Here is a 17,180-nt window from a genome sequence, read left to right on the forward strand (position 1 = left end):
TTTTTTATTAAAACAGGGACTTGCTGCCACCTGCTGGCAGTTTTGTTTTGTTGCCATTTATTTATCCATGCCAGACCTAAACCAGCCAAAAATACATGAAGCAAAATATTCTTTATTCATCAGTATTGCCCCAATTCCTTTATTTCAGGCCCCAGAAAAAAACAAACACACAAAATGAACTCACAAATAATATTTCTTTTAATACACCATTACATATCATTTAAAAAAATGACACTTATTTTGTAATCAGTGTGTAAAATTAGTCACAGGATCCATTCAATAATATCGGTCGAGTGGAGGCGAGGACCTTTATTTTGAAGTGTGTTCAGCAGCGGGTTGATCGTTCGCATCCTTGTTCTCTTCCCCGCCTCTCACAGATCAAGCTCACTGAGTCGGCAGTCGCGCTGGCGAGAGGACTTTTATTTTGAAGCGTGTGCCGCAGCAGGTTGATCAGTCTCAGCCCTGCCTCCCACAGGCTCGCTGACCGATCTGGAGCTTATTAAGGTAATAATAACTTCATCAAATACACTCGAACGTGCGCTAGACTGTTAGAGTAGCACCTTTAAAAGCCAAGTGAAGTGTGCACCTGGATGTCACGCGTTAATTTTAACGCACGAGTTTTATTGCATGTTTAGATTGACGATCCGTTATCAGACGCAGGCCATCGATAGACTATCAGATCTTAAAATCTAAAACGACGCGTTCGGGGCTGTTTAAAAGCAGCTTGATTGAGTTGTGCACCTGAAGATCGGAGCTGAAGAATCGGTGAAATGGAGGTCAGGCGATAAGAGACTTAACACTACAGTAATCCTCAGCACTCCTGTCAGCGCAGGACGTTTAACGACACGCTCGGCTCTGCTCTCTCACGGACAACTTCACTTCATCCAGCGCTTTTAGCTTTTAGTAATATTCGGGTTTATGTATTTTATGTATGTATTATTATTATTGTATATATTATACATATCATCATCATCATCATCATCATCATCATCATCATTATTATTATTATTATTATTAATTTTAAAGAAGCACTTTGACTCCAACGCCGAACACAGAGTTTTCTTTCTTTCTTTCTTTTTTTTATTTTAATGCACAGTCATCATTATTGGAGAAACCCATGAAAATGACCTTTGACCACAAGCCTGCAGAATCAGACTACCTGTGTTTTGTTCTTCTAAATAAATGTTAGTGCTTCAGATAAATGTTATTAGTGCTCCTGTATTATGTTAGAATCAATTGGAATATTTGTATTTACCTTTTGGGTTTTTGTCAGTGTTTTAATTCCAGATGTAAATGAATGAAGGATTTGAATTATTAACATTCGAGACTCTGGACCTCAGTCACGAGGGGATTTTTTTAAATTTTTTTACATTGAGATTTATGCATCATCTAAAAGCTGAATAAATAAGCTTTCCATTGATTTCTTTTTTTTTTTTTAGTATTTAATACATTTGTCTTAGACATTAATATTTGAAAATCTGGGATATGAGGGTGTAAAACAAAACAAGTAATACTGAGAAAATCACCTTTAAAGTTTTCCAAATAAAGTCCTTAGTAATAAGATTTGTTAACCAAAAATTACATTTTGATAGATTTATTTTAAGAAATTGACAAAATATTTGAATGGAACCTGAGCTTTACTTAAAGTAAAATAAAATAATTAAAAATATATTTGTGCTATTAATGATTTTTAAAAAAAAAAACCCTTTTTTTTGACAAAGTATCTAAGCCTGCGCGTGTCATATTTAAATGATTTTATGCTGCCGTCCTTTCCACTGTGCATAGCTGTGTTATTGTCATTTGAATATAATCCGCCGCATTGATCCTTACGCATTGATTTGATATAGGATGGCTGAACCGCCTCGGTCATGTGACTGTTTTGTATCTCTGCCTCCGGGTTCGAAAGAAGATTACGTGATATTTGGTAAGAACTCTGACCGGCCGAGAGATGAGGTGCAGGAGGTGGTGTATTTCCCAGCATCCTCACACGCTCCCGGATCTACATTGGAGGTGACTTTTTCACTGTGTTTGAGTGGTCTCCCTAAAATACCTACATTGCGTCATAAATACATTTCAATATACGCTTTATATTTTCTCCTTCAAATATGAGGTTTCTAGTTGTAGCCAACCCATGGATGATTGACAGGTGGTTCTCTTTTCCGTGCAGTGCACATACATATCCATCCCTCAAGCAGAGCAGACTCATGGGGTTGTTCTGAGCAGACCCGCTTGGCTCTGGGGGGCTGAGATGGGGGCTAATGAGCATGGGGTGTGCATCGGGAACGAGGCGGTCTGGACCAAGGAACCTGTGGATCCAGAAGAGGCTCTGCTGGGAATGGACCTGGTTCGGTGAGCTAGAAACAAGCAAGCGTCTTTATCTTCCTGCTCTCCGGTCTCCAAGTTGATCGGCTGATGTGTATTGTGTGTGTGTTGAGGCTGGGTCTGGAGCGCGGGGACAGCGCACGGGCCGCTCTGAGTGTGATCACAGGTCTGCTGGAGCAGCACGGTCAGGGCGGAGCCTGCAGAGAGACCGCCCAGCCCTTCAGCTACCATAACACCTTCTTACTGGTGGACCGACAGGAAGCCTGGGTCCTGGAGACTGCTGGGAAACTCTGGGCTGCACAGAGAGTCACGGGTGAGGGAAGATGATTCATGGTCAGTGGTGAAGGCATTTTCACAAGTGTGTGTGTGTGTGTGTGTGTGTGTGTGTGTGTGCACTTGTACAACCACAGTCATGGCCAAAAATATCAGCACCCTTGGTAAATATGGTCAAAGAAGGCTGTGAAAATTTGCATTGTTAACCCTTTTGATCTTTTTATTTAGAAAAACTAAAATATTTTGTTGGATAATACAAATTTAAAATGGAGGTTGCCGATATTTTTGCCCATGACTTTATCTTTGTGAGGGCCGGTTAGTTCTGATGGGTAGGTTTAGAGTAAGGAGCTAGAGATTGCATTGTGTCAATGTTATTAATTTATTGATTGATTTCTATAAAAAGAGTTAAAAGTAGCTTCTCTAATCTTTTGTTTTCTTTTTAATTGATTTAATTTTTAATACAACATAGAAAGAAGAAAAGCTTTTTTTTCTATTCTATCAGTTTTCTTTTTTCCATTATATAATAAACTACTAACTAACAGCTACAGTTAACATTACACTAATTGATTTGGTAATTATGAATTGGCCTCTTAAAGAAGACCTTAGACAGATTAATGCTTAAGTAAAAAATGCAGAAGTTTAATTTTATTATTATGAAAAATGCACAAAAATGTTTCATACAATTGTATATAAAATATATTTTTATTTACTATAGTTTTACCATGTTTTACTCTCACCATGAACTATTTATTTCAGGAGCATTTAACCTTTTCAAACCATGTCCCTGATTTGTTTTTTGTTAGTTTTTTTCCACACACAATAATAATTACAATATATTAACATTTAACCTTTTATTGTAATATTAACATACATACTACTACTAATAATAATAATAATATCTATGTATTTTTACTATATCTACAGGCTGTTAAATTTTGAATCCCATATTATATATCTCAGTTGTACAAAAGGTACATATGGAAAAAACGTATTGATATAATAGTTTTATATCTTAAAAAAAGATTCATGTCTAAAAATAAGGCGAATGTTATTTGTTTTTCCAGAGGGAGTGAAGAACATCTCTAACCAGCTGACGATAGGCACGGAGATCTGTGCGGAGCACCCCGAGCTGCGTGCTGTGGCTCAGGCTCAGGGCTGGTGGAGCGGAGAGGGGGACTTCAGCTTCTCTGCCGTCTTCAGCCCCGACGACCCCCCCGCCAGGATGGAGATGGCCAAGCGGCGCTACAAGGGCGGCACAGCCCTGCTCCAGCAGCACCACGGTACGTCACCACTGAGGAGCGGCCTGTACTTCAGGGAACCTCAGTGCTGTGTTTAGGTGTTTTGGCTGTGGTACGATGCAGAGTTCCTTACTCTTTCTGCGTTATTTTGAGTGCATTTATTAATAAAATGCTAAATACTGCCATCTACTGTTTAGACACTGCATTTGCAGGTATTGCTTATTTAAAGTAATTCATTAGTAAAAGCATGGATGACTAAAATGATTTTTTATTACTTTTTTGATTTATAATATTATGATTTATTGCGGTTTCAAATAATTTACAAAAAATAATACATAACAATGTATTTTATGTACTGAATGTGGTGGATGTAACTATGTAGCGTTTATATTAAATCATGTAACTTTTTATTTTTATTTTTTTTTCTTGGATCCTGCTCCTGTAATTATATTATGATATTACAATGCCTTATAATTATTACAATACATTAATTTGTACCATATATTTTTATATAGTACAAATATGCTATTTATTTTTTTGGTTTTATTATTAAAATGAATAGAATGGGTTGTTTCTTTATTTTGGGGTACGCACCGGATGCCTCTTTTTCATTATTTTTATCAAATACATAATTGCACAATTACACAATCACTCTGACTTGTACGTTTTACAGGATCAGTATCTAATCTACACAATACTCAATAAATTGATCACAAGTGACAAGATTTGTACAGCATTTGAAATAAATCGTGCTCTTTTGAACTCTCTGAATGCCAGTGAATCACGAAAGAGAGTAAATTCAGCTTTGTCGTCACGGGAATAAATTGCATAAATGCAGTATTTATAAGCATGAGGGACATCTTCCTGATTCCGATCTTTTGAATGGTTATCTGTGCGATTTGCAATACAGCACACCGATGTAACCTAAAATGTGTCACTTGTATTCATATGTTGTTCTAATATCTGATTTAACCTGTCACACGTTTTTTCTTCTTCTTCTCCACAGGCTCGGTGACGGCCGAGGTGATGATGAGCATCCTGAGGGACAAGGCCAGCGGGATCTGTATGGACTCGGAGGGCTTCTGTACCACGGCCAGCATGGTGTCCATCCTCCCGCGCAGCCCGGACATGCCCTGCGTTCACTTCTTCACTGCCACGCCCGACCCCTCCAGGTGTGACCCTGAAACGTCAGCCCGCACCTGCATTTCCAGGGCAAGCCCTCACACTTTGACTCTCTTGCAGGTCTGTATTCAAGCCTTTTATCTTCTCGGAGAGCGTGAGGTCCGTCAACATGGTGAGGTCTCCTCAGTACGGCCCAGACGACCCCGTTAGGACGCAGCCCCGGTTCCAGCGCCAGGTGGACCGGAAACACGAGCTGTACAAAGCCCACCAGACGGCACTGACCAGTCCTGTAAGTCTGAGAAAATAGACGCTTTTATTGATAAAATCTGCTAGGAATCGTCCGGTATTAAAAGTGAAGGGGTACACATCCTTCGCGTAATCCCTCGCATTTCAAAAACCTCATTAAAAAACCTATTACACCAAACCTACGATCACGATTCATGTGTATTTTTGATTTGAAATCTTACTGCGATTTCTAAAGTAAATGTAAAAAGCACATTTTTATTGAAACGAATGAAATTTAGCAAGTGCATGCGTCATTTTTATGTCAAAATGTTAAATGTGAGAATCAAACATGATGCATCAGAATTTCAAGGGACATTTATTTGCAAATCTGTCAAGTATCCTTGAATTGCATTATGTTTTCTCCCACAATAAAATTAAGCTTTGATCACAAAACATTTAAATGTCATAATTTCATATGTAACCTTGGACCACAAAACCAGTCATGAACAGCACGGCTGTATTTGTACCAAACTTACACAAATTAATTTTTTCTGACAGGCTTGTTTAAAGGAGTGTTAAGGATTCTTGGATATTCATGCTAATATCCAAGAAGAATAGTCCCTCGATTTCCTGAAATAAAATAAAATAAACGTTTAAGTGGTGTGCATAAAATGAGCGTGGTTTAATTTTAAGTTTTTAGATTGTTTTATGGCAACAAAATTGTAAAATTGGATATAAAGAGATTTTTTTTTTAACATGGATTTTGATTATATCTTGAGACTGTATTATTCAAACAGGATACTATATTATATATTACTATATTATTAAAACTTATTTCTAACAGCAATAGTTTGGCTATATTCGCTACCAAGTGCCTTGCTGCGACCCGTATTTTTTCTAAAAAGGTCGAACAAGTGGACATTACTTTTGTAAATATAATGCCAGCACCTCCCTCGCACCGACTCTGTCGTGTTCCCTGTGTGTTTGTGCGTGTCAGGATGCCGGGGTCTCCCTGCAGGAGACTATGAGGTTCCTGGAGTCTCAGTGTCTGGAGGAGATCGAGGCCATGCTGCGGGGCGAGATACAGGGCCAGGAGCTCGGGGATCTGTTCTTCGACTGCGTGGACGCCGAGATCAAGTTCTACCAGTGAGACGGAGCAGGTAAACGGAGAAACGTCAGCGTACCTCTCGCACCTTGACTTCCACCGTCTGACGTTGCCTGTGACTTGTGGCTGTTTTGCAGTTGTCGTTGTGAATGTCACTAGTGCTTGCTGATCTGCCTGGAGAGAGAGAGAGAGACAGTCCAGAGCGCACAGGTCCCCGCCTGCTCGAATCCTGCTCTCCTAGTTCCCCTGATGCCATGCCAAACTAATTGTGATGTCCATGCCACACTAACTGTAACTTAAAAAAATAAATAAAAACACACACACTAGCTGTTCATACGAGTGGATCACCATAATCATGTGTAACTGTCGCACAGGGCGGTCATATACGCATCACATTAACAGGTTTGTGATAGATTACTAAGGTGTGCGTGTGTGCGTGTGTGTGTGCTGTGGGTAGATGTGTGAGAGAAGAGATGTTAGGAAAAAACACTGTTCTTTCCTGTAAGAGATGGGCTCGGCTACCAGACCAGGAGAAACTTAATAAAATTTCATGATTCAAAATGTCTGGCTTCTTCATTGTTACTGAAACACGGGCCGAGGAAAGCGCAGAAAACTGCCGTGACCAGGTTTATCTGTGGATATAAAATATGCTGTTGTGTTATATAAAACACGAAAAGCTAAAATATTTTTTTAGATCACGTAAAAGGCGTGCTCGCTAATATTTTTTTATTAGAAAGATGGAAATCGGTTCTCGAGAGGAATGCTCATTTATTTTTGTGTATGTGCTCATCTCTGTCCGTGCTCATTTCTAATATGCATGAAAATGATTAAATCAAAATGGGAACTAAATTATAAAACTAATTATAATACGCTGGAGAGACCCTTACTTAGTATGCTTCTTAATATAAATTGATGCTTATTTTAAGAACGAATGCTTAGTGCTCACTCTTTTTCTTCTTCCGTGGACTAAACTAGATGATAAAGTTAGGTGTGTTGTGCTGTGTTGTACTGAGATCTCACGCAGCGCTGTGTTTGAGTCTGTGGTTCAGTAGCGTCCTCCTGCCGCTGAGTGGCGCTGTGACGCGCGCTCCTCCCGCGCGCGCGCTCGCTCTCGTCCGCCGCAAACATGGCAGACGAGGTGGATGTTGTTGACATCGAGGGAGATGAATGTGACGAAAGAGTCGGGTAGGACGTTTTTCTCTCACTTCACACAGTCTAGGGATTATCACGCGCCTGTGCTGTGATACGTTTGAGGTCACGGGTGAACAGAAGCGAGGCAGCAGCGATAGAAAAGCGACTGACAGAATTAGTATGAACTTCTATGGCTAGTCATATAAACAGTTACACTATTATAACAGCAGCTATGAAGCGAGTTTAATATAACGGCGGAGATTCAATTGCTTGCCAAATATACCGAGTAGTTGTCGAATCATTTTATAGCACGATCTTGTTCAGCAGTAATAATGGCTTGTTACTCACATCAATGTACTTTACGACCCCGGCTTCGGTACAAAACCAAAAAATCTGACAAATATTAAAGAAACTAACCGTGTATGTGAGATACGTTACTTTTTAGTGCTTTAATGTCGATGTGAATCCAGTAAGTTTACTAGGAAAGGACTGTTTGTTTGCATAGACGAAATAATGCATAGCTGCTTGCAACTTACTCTAAATCAAAGCCCTATTAAGTACAAATTAATTAATATTACTCGGTGCTTAAATGGACTGTTACACTGTGAAATAAACCAAAAATGACAACAGGAGTTACAAATGTAGATATGTTACATTATCAGAAGTACATCCAAGAAAAACACACATTTTGTAAATAAACAAAAAATTTTGGGTTTTAAATCTGTGATAAAGTACTCCATCGTTGTCTTTTGTGAATTGCTGTAAGCGTTTTTGTATATAAGCAAGCTGTTTCTGGTCTGGTCTCCTAACAGGGACCTGAACAGTGCTGAGATTCTCCAGGATCAGTATTTACAGTCTGCTTGGAAGACGAACAGCAGTATACTGGTAGAGAAATATGGATTTTAACACTTATATGTGACCCAGGACACACAAAACCAGCCATAAGGGTACATTTTTTAAAGTTTGTAAATGAGATTTGCATCATCTGAAAGTGTAATGAACAAGCTGGCTGAGATGCAACGTTTGAAAAAGAGGGATGCGACAAAATGACAAGATGGAGAAAATCACCTTTAAAGTTGTTCAAACTAAATGTCTAATGGAAAAATAGTTTTTTATGTATTTAAGGTAGGAAATGTACAAAAGATCTTCACGGAACACGATCTTTGCTTAATATCCTATTGACTTTTGGCATAAATAAAAAGTTTGACCAATACAATGTATTTTGGCCGTCGCTACAAACGCACCCGTGCGACTTATGACCGGTTTTGTTGTCGAGGATCGTGTAAAGATGCCGTGGATGTGATGTGACGTTGTTATTGCGTGTGTTCAGCCGTGGACGCTGGACAGCTCCATCAGTGATGAGAACAGACAGGCCATTGAGAGCATGCTGCTGGAGGAACAGTATCCTTCACTCTTCTCACGGCACACTGATTCATTCTCATTTTCTTCATGCTTGGTTTTCGCATCTGTGTGATCATTCATTAAGAGCACATGGTTATTTTTCTTAAAAGAAAAGGTATTATTTTGCCGGTAAAAAAGCACCAAAGGTGGCGTGGACCAATGAGAAGACTAAAGTCAGAAAGTGAGCTTCCTTCTTTTATCCCTCTATGTTCATGAAGATGTAAACACCTACACAACCACGGTTTTTAATACCAATAATCCAGCAAGAACAAGCAAAAAAGATAGTAAAGACTTTAACATTGTTATGAATGTCCGTGTTGCTGTAACAGGAATAAATTACAAATGAATATACATTAAAATATAAAAATGTTACTTTCAATAATAATATTTCACAATATGTTTGTTTTGCTGTATTTTTGATTAAATAGCCTAGATAAATGTAAAAGGCTACAAAAAATATATATTTTATATATATATATATATATATATATCTAAGTAATTAATCTTTGTAGGACGTTGGTGAAGAGTGCTGGAGCACAAACTCGTTGGGTTGAAGAGGAGAAAGATCTCTTTGAGAAAGGACTGGTATGTTTTCTGAGCACAGGAAAAACAGTTCTCTCCTTCTCATGTAAGGATTTAATTTAACTTTTTTTTTTAAATGGTTTCTAGGCTCAGTTTGGCCGCAGGGTGGACAAAAATCGCCAAACTAATCGGTACTAGGACAGTTCTACAGGTGAAGAGCTATGCTAGGCAGTACTTCAAAAATAAGGTATGACTTTAGCCCATTTCCACTAGTAATGCACAATATTGGATTTGCCGATATTTGTACATTTATTTTGGCTGATACCAATGCCGATTCCGATATATTTCCTTTAATTTGGAAACAAAGCAAGTCTCTCCTATGCAGAAAGAAGCAATTGATTTGTTTTTAAGTTTTTTTTTTTACAGTACTTTGAAGCTTTAAAAGTAACTATAAATAAACTATATATCAATCTCTACATGTTCCATCAGAAAGATGGATTGTTAACCCTAGCATTTTATTTTAAGGTTTAACATTTGTATATGTAACAAAAACGTTATAAATCAGTATATATATATATATATATATATATATATAATTATTTAAAATTTAAGTGTCATGTCTGTCATTTTTTCCTGTAAGCTAAAGCGTCTGACCTTTAAATCAAGACATACTCATTATTTTATTTATTTTTTTAAATGAAACACTTTTAACATTATGTGTAAAGGGTATTTTAAGGAAGGCAAACACCTCCCCTACCGTATTAGAACGCTGCACCTAACGGGCATTAGGACCCGGGGGAGCCTGCCACTTCTCTTATTATTACTGATTACGGTCCAAAACAGTCAATCTAATCATGTTGAAGACAAAACTTTGCTTCAAGAATGAGCCACACGTGATCTTACAATTAGCACACCCCTGAGCACATCTGTTTTTCAACAAGCCCGATCAAAAATGAATATTAATTCAGAAATATGAAACATGATGACACCTCATTGTACAATGATGTACAATATTAGAACATTGTATTCAAATAAAAAGAGTTATCTTTCAGTAAGCATTTCTTTATCGGTAGTATTCATTATTCAGTACTAGTAGTCATTTTTACCTGTGTCTGAACTTCAGTCTAAAACAGACGCACCTGCCAAAGCCCCCTCCTCTAATGAGACCTCAGACACCGCACTGCTCCCCTCGTCCCAGCCTCATGTGTCGGCCCTGACCAACGCTGTGCGCATCGAGCAGCTTTCTGACGATGAAGATGTTGACATTACCGATGGCGTTAGCGACGACGGCCTTCAGTCAGAAAACCAGCTAGAGTCCCCAGAGTGCAACCACAAAGAAGAACTCAGTCCACCGCCACCTCCATCAGACGTGATTATAAACCCTCTGTCAGAATCTGGAAGCACAGCTGAAGACGGACCCGCTGATCCAGGCACAAATGGGTACGCTGGCGTCACTCACATTGGGATTGATCCGGAACCTCTGGAGGAAAGTGGCATGAACTTCTCTAAATCAGACAGCCCAGGCAAACGCTGTCTGTCTGAGGAGGAGAGCACTGAAAGATCAGGTACATCACAAGCGCTTCAGTTAATCTCTGTGCCTGTAGCAGACTATTAGCATTGCAGAATTATGGGTATTGTGTTTTTGTACTCCAGGTAAGACTGAATCAGGTGAAAGTCCTGAGGACGAGGAGGAGGAATACCAGGAGGAAGAAGAAGAGGAGGAGGAGGAGGAGGAGCTCAGAGCACCTGACCAGGAGGTTCTTCTGGACCTAAACACCATTACAGAGGAGGAGAAGCAAGCCATCCCAGAATTCTTTGAGGGGCGTCCGTCGAAAACACCAGAGAGATATCTAAAAATTCGCAATTACATCCTGGATCAGTGGTGAGATGTTCTCTGCACTTCTGAGGAATTTCAAGTTCTGTGTGTGAGCGCGTGTTTTTATAAAAAAACAACAAAACCGTAAAAACTCCATAATGTGATACACACACACACACACACACACACACACACACATATATATATATATATATATATATCTATATATGAGTTACTGTCATTTTTAACCAATTTAGAGCATCCTTATTGAAGAATTAATTTCTAAGCGAATAGTATATTATTTTAAAAACTTGACCTTTTCTTAAAAATGAACTTCTCTCTTGTCTCTTCAGGGGAAGAAGTAAACCCAAGTACCTGAACAAGACATCAGTGCGCCCAGGACTGAAGAATTGTGGGGATGTCAACTGCATCGGTCGGATACACACCTACCTGGAGCTCATTGGAGCTATTAACTTCAACTGTGGTAATGCTCATTGCTCAGTCCGTTTTTGTCTGTTTTCCTGAGTACAGTTTTCCTCCTTAGTAAAATCTCTTCTTTTTTTCTGTCTTCCTCTGCAGATCAGGCGATCTATAACCGTCCACGGCTGGTTGATCGCTCTCGGCTGAAGGAAAACAAAGACAGCCTGGAGGCGTATCATCTTGCCCAGAGACTTCAATCTATGGTGAGAAAGAGCTCACTGTCACAGTTCTCATCATCATTATCTGTTGATGTTTATCCATTACAACTGTTTTTATTTATCTGCTCATTTTAATGCTTCTTCCGATGTGTTTGGTGGTGTGTGTGTTTTCAGCGCACAAGGAAGCGGCGCATTCGGGACATGTGGGGGAACTGGTGCGATGCTAAAGATCTAGAGGGTCAGACGTATGAGGTACTGAATCAACATCTACAGTGAAATATTATCTATAGGGAACCACTCCAGGAAAGCTTTTAATTTTTATGACCCGATACAGTTAGTATTCATTTTTAAGACAGAAAACATGCCATTCAATAACTCTTTACAATGATTAATAAAACATTGTGTGTGTTGATCGAAGCCTAAATTGAAATCTTTACACTTAATACATTTTTTAAATGCTATTAGAATATGTAGTTTTAATGCTTTTTCCTTTTAAGAAAATGCTGTTTGTTTGTACTTTGTTATTGAGCTCTGGTTTGTGCGGGTCTTTTGTCATCCAGCACCTGAGCGCAGAGGAGCTGGCCATCAGGAGAGAGGAAATGAAGAAGATGGGACCGAAACCGTCGAAACTCCCTAAACAGAGAGGGTAAACGCGCTCTAACAAAACTGAAACCTTTGACATCTAGATCGTAATAACATTAATAGCTTGTTTACGGGCTTTTGATTGATAATTCTGGATTCGTTCCTTGACTTTATCCCCTGCAGCTCTCTGATTGATCCATTTCAGCTCATTCCATGCAAAGCCTTTGGAGAGGAAACAGAGGTGATTGTTATTATTCTTAACAGCATCTTTTAATGTACACGGATGTGAACAAAGTACAAGTAATTAAACAAATATCATTAAATAAACACAATTAATCATGCCCCCTCACCCTTGAGACTGGAATGCAGATTGTAAAACGGCCATCATACACACTTGTCCACTTCGTAAATTGCAGATAAATATAACAATACAGATCATTTGTTTTGTAAATTTCAGAAATAAGAAGTTTTCTATCATTTGAAACAATTCTAGCATGTAGTGCCAACAAAATGCTTGTGTTTGCCGGCTCCACTGTAATTCCTTTTCATAATTAATTTGTTCGTTAGGGTTATTATAGTTAATTAAAACTAAAATCATAAAAAGTTACTTGAAAAATATAATAAACAACATTTACTGCAACTAAATAAATGATAACCACTTATTTCAGGTAGTTGATTAACTTTTTATTTTGATTTCTCATTTGAATTTAGTTTTTAATCTGATGTGCTAAAAACCTGAAACTGAAATACAAATGAAGTAAAAAATAGTAAATATTATTTTGTTTGTCGTCTTATTTTATATATATTCCAACATTTTATTTCATTTTCTCATTTCCATTTAGTTTGAACTGAAAACCCCCACCTGAAACAGAAATGAAAATAAAGGGAAAAAAGGTTGTTGTTGTTGTTGTTGTTTCATAAATAAAAAAATTAAATTAAATTTAAAATAAAAAAAGAGAAAACTAATTCAAATATTAATAATAAAATGTATAGGCTGAACATATGTGCCATTTTTACAGGACACGTTCAGTAGTTATAGAGAAGGCTTTCGTATCGTTCTCACAGTGCTTTGATGTGTGCAGCTCTGCTTCAAGTCAAAAGAGCACACCCAATATGTACACATTCATTTGCATCACATCGACCGATCTCTGTAGAACCCACCTTCTAACGCTCCACGATTGATTGGTTAAACGCAATGCTTGCATGTTATTGGTCAAACCACTTCTCGATCATTACCTTAAGCACTTATGAAAATATAAACACAAAAACTAAATCTGGATGTTTTAGACTATGGAAATCCTGGCCAGGATGTGTTCAATATAAATAACACATACGGCCACCTTGGAGATAACTAGGACTAGTTTATGTTGGAGAAAGTAATTTCATCAGACTTATTTTATCTGTTGTGTCTCGTTTCAGGAGCCGTACAAAGTGATAGTTTGTGCTGAGGCTCTTGTTGTCATGGATATAGTAAGTGTGACGGAGTACTGGTTTCCGGATTTGCATTTTCATTCATTCCTCAGTGTTGTGTTGTGCTGATAATCAAATCCTTTCCCAGCATGCTCATGTATCGATGGGAGAGGTGATTGGCCTTTTAGGAGGAACATATGAAGAGGAAGAGAAGGTGTTAAAGGTCAGTTAATTTGTGGATTTATTCATCCGAGTGTTTTTTCAGTCAAAAACTCCGTCAAATGACTGTTGATGAGCTTGTAATTTTTCCAATGTTTGTGTAGATCTGTGCAGCAGAGCCATGTAACAGCTTGAGCACAGGTCTGCAGTGTGAGATGGACCCCGTCTCTCAGACCCAGGCATCAGAGCTGCTCGGGGTCAAAGGTCACAGTGTGGTGGGATGGTACCACTCTCATCCAGCCTTCGACCCCAACCCCTCCCTCAGAGACATTGACACTCAGGCCAAATACCAGGTAACATATCGCCGTATTATATTATAGTCGGAGTAGGTGTCTTCGGTTACGTGTCACGTCCTCTCTGTCTGTTTCTATGGCAGAGTTATTTCTCTCGAGGAGGTGCTCCGTTCATCGGGATGATTGTCAGCCCGTATAACTCCAGTAACCCGTCTCCCCTGTCTCAGACCACCTGCCTGCTGGTCCAGGAGGAGACCGGACCCTCTGGACCTCAGAGTATGTCGCAGCTTCTAATGTACAGAATAAAAAAGGCCCAGAGACAGCTACACCTGGAGCTGAATCGGTTTGTGGTTGTTTGCGTTTCAGGGTTTCCGTATCGATTTAACATCCAGCATTCATCCGAGCTCCCTGATTGGTCAGAAGTGATGAGAAGAGCAGAATGGGTGGTGTTCAAGTACAGGCTGTCTCATGGGTGAGCTTTGTGTTTCATGTGTGTTTGTAAGAGGTAAGCAAGAATGCATGAAAATATTACGTTACTAGGGCTGCCAAATGATTAATCACATCCAAAATGAAAGTTTTAGTATGTACTTAGTACGTTTATTATGTGATATAATAGGGGTGGGAGAAAAAATCGATTCTCTGATGCATCGCGATTCTCTCTTCAATCGATCCTGAGCTTGTTTTTTTTTTTTTTCTTCTCTATATGGCACGTGTGTGCTCTCGAGACACATGCATGTTGCTTGAGAGCGTCTGCTTACACTCACTGCGTTTTTATTTTAGGTATGCTTTCATTTATACCGTTTGGAGCGCAGAGCTATTAGACTGACAGACTTTCACGTGTGCTTTGTATAAAGTTTGTCCTAAAGATCTGCGGTTAAATGCACTTGCATTTTCGAATGCTTTTATGCTAAGATGATACAGAGTCAATTACGTTTTCAGAGCAGGACAAAACATCCGACATATATTCAAAGAGATCCGTGCATAAAAAAAAGAAAAACTCGTAACTATTGTCTGTAAACATTCAGATACAGAACACTTATTTAAAATAATTGTTTTAAAAAGTAGCCGGTTTATATAATAAAAAATGTATATTTTGCGCAAAATGAATGTTATTTAAAAATGTATATTAAATAAATTCCACAGGGTCAATATAAATGGCCAGGCTGCGATAGCCAGACCTTTGGTCACTCGTACCAATGCCAAACGTCACTTTCAATGGTGCCAGCAGCGAAAATCTTGGGCCGTAGACAATGTGAAACATGTATTGTTCTCCGATGAGTCCCCCTTCACTGTCTTTCCCACATCTGAGAGAGTTACTGTGTAGAGAAGAACCAAAGAAGTGAAAAAACATTGTATCCTGAAGGCGGTGCCGTGTATCAGGATGATAATGCACCAGTGCGCACAGCAAGACCGGCGACAGTTCTGTGATGAACATGAAAGTGAAGCTGAACATCTCCCATGGCCTGCACAGTCACCAGATCTAAATATTATTGAGCCACTTTGGGGCGTTTTGGAGGAATGAGTCCGTATGTATAAATGTCTATAGTTGGACCGCCATAAAAATGACAAAACACTACACATTATTTAAATGTTTGATAAACTAGCCTCAAATGGCATTATATTAAAGGGTTCTGTCATTAATTACTCGCCCTCATGTCGTTTCAAACCTGCAAGATCTCCGTTCATCTTGAGAAAACAAATTAATATCTTGTGTCCCAAAGCTGAACGGCTCATATTTCATTCCTCTTTCAGGAGCGTACCAATGGACAGGCTCTTCCGCAGAGACTCTTCTCTGACTTGCCTAGAAAAGGTAATCATCTCATCTCTTCACATCACACCCACTCACGGACCAGTGTATATTGCACGTGAAAATCGCAAAAGATTTCAGGCTAGCTGGGTAATCTGATTGCATGGCTACCTAGAAACAAGGTTCTCATACTGCTGTCAAAAGCACTTTTGAGTGCACTGGAGGATGGCATGGCCTACATGAACTGATATTCATTGTTTTGGTGCAATTAGCAGGATGCAGGATATCCACAAAAAAACACGATTCTAATGGTTTATGTGCATTTATTTGACTTGAATGAGTTGTGCTAAGTATGTACATTTATAAAATGACATTTCTTTGTAATTAAAAATGATTTATTTTGTCTGTTTGTAGATGCTTGCATCAATCCGGAGGACTTTGGAGCAGGTCTCAGAGATAGACATAGAGACTTTCCTGGTACAGATAGAAAGCTTGTTTAAAACACATTTTCTCCCTGAAACTGGCTCTTCCTCCTCTCATCTTCTTGAAACAGTAAGGCAGCCAGAGTTACTGTCTTTCGTCTCCTCCGAGCCAATCAGCAGCAGCCATGCCACGGATGATACGTGCGTTACAGAATCTGACAGCCCTGATGAAGAAGAGGACGCTGCCGTTACACAGTCTGTCGGAGCAGAAACTGTGTAAATAATAACAATAAGCCTAACGGTCTGAATGTAAAAACATACCATAAGGAAATCTGCCACTGCAGAGGACATGTATCATTTATACAGTGTACAAAAGTGTGTGTATCATTGCATTCATGTAGATTGTTATTATGTTTAAGTTTTATAACATACTTTTCATACAAGTTGAGTTTAACCACAAAGTTGTATTGAAAATTTAAACGTTTAAAATGTAATTTTTTCTAGTTCGATGACATTTTGTAATTCAATTTGATCAGTGTTTAAGAAAGTGTTTGTGGCTGAAGGAAGACTCATCGAAATTGGAGTAAAAACAAAATGTTAACTCTGACCTAACTGGTAAAATCTGGCCTTTTTTTTTACTGTTTAATTTTGATCACCCAAGCAGTTGCATATAAACACCGAAATCCAATTTTGGGTATTGCACAAGATCTGTTAAAACGAGTCAATTTGTGTGACCGCAGGTAATAAGTGAGCGGAACCACAGTGAGGTGTTTC

The 17,180-nt window shown here is 38.8% G+C and overlaps 2 protein-coding genes across 2 annotated transcripts; both read left to right on the plus strand.

Annotated features, from left to right (window-relative positions):
* Positions 1-372: 372 nt before the first annotated feature.
* On the plus strand, positions 373-6,846 carry LOC122324764 (secernin-2). The gene is made up of 9 exons (XM_043219421.1): positions 373-504; positions 1,848-2,010; positions 2,168-2,349; positions 2,436-2,635; positions 3,660-3,875; positions 4,840-5,005; positions 5,076-5,244; positions 6,178-6,340; positions 6,423-6,846. Exons 2-8 carry the CDS (start codon positions 1,849-1,851, stop codon positions 6,328-6,330), a joined length of 1,248 nt encoding a protein of 415 aa, XP_043075356.1. The 5' UTR covers positions 373-504; position 1,848; the 3' UTR covers positions 6,331-6,340; positions 6,423-6,846.
* A 441-nt stretch (positions 6,847-7,287) lies between these two features.
* mysm1 (Myb-like, SWIRM and MPN domains 1) lies at positions 7,288-17,013 on the plus strand. The gene is given in 21 exon segments (XM_043219419.1): positions 7,288-7,470; positions 8,229-8,301; positions 8,747-8,817; positions 8,933-8,998; positions 9,330-9,402; positions 9,487-9,504; positions 9,506-9,586; positions 10,463-10,904; positions 10,993-11,221; positions 11,509-11,639; positions 11,735-11,838; positions 11,968-12,045; positions 12,354-12,439; positions 12,559-12,616; positions 13,795-13,845; positions 13,934-14,008; positions 14,109-14,297; positions 14,381-14,513; positions 14,604-14,709; positions 15,990-16,047; positions 16,399-17,013. Coding segments are annotated over 21 exon segments (2,469 nt in total). The 5' UTR covers positions 7,288-7,411; the 3' UTR covers positions 16,687-17,013.
* The last annotated feature ends 167 nt before the right edge of the window (positions 17,014-17,180 follow it).

The sequence above is a fragment of the Puntigrus tetrazona genome, chromosome 20 (assembly GCF_018831695.1).
Source record: "Puntigrus tetrazona isolate hp1 chromosome 20, ASM1883169v1, whole genome shotgun sequence".
NCBI lineage: Eukaryota > Metazoa > Chordata > Actinopteri > Cypriniformes > Cyprinidae > Puntigrus > Puntigrus tetrazona.

Bases quoted from the DNA above. Each gene is read 5' to 3' on its own strand.
- LOC122324764 (XM_043219421.1), top strand. From the start codon at position 1,849: ATGGCTGAACCGCCTCGGTCATGTGACTGTTTTGTATCTCTGCCTCCG. The intron at 5,006-5,075 runs GTGTGACCCTGA...ACTCTCTTGCAG, and splicing joins GCCACGCCCGACCCCTCCAG to GTCTGTATTCAAGCCTTTTA. The intron at 5,245-6,177 runs GTAAGTCTGAGA...TGTGCGTGTCAG, and splicing joins AGACGGCACTGACCAGTCCT to GATGCCGGGGTCTCCCTGCA.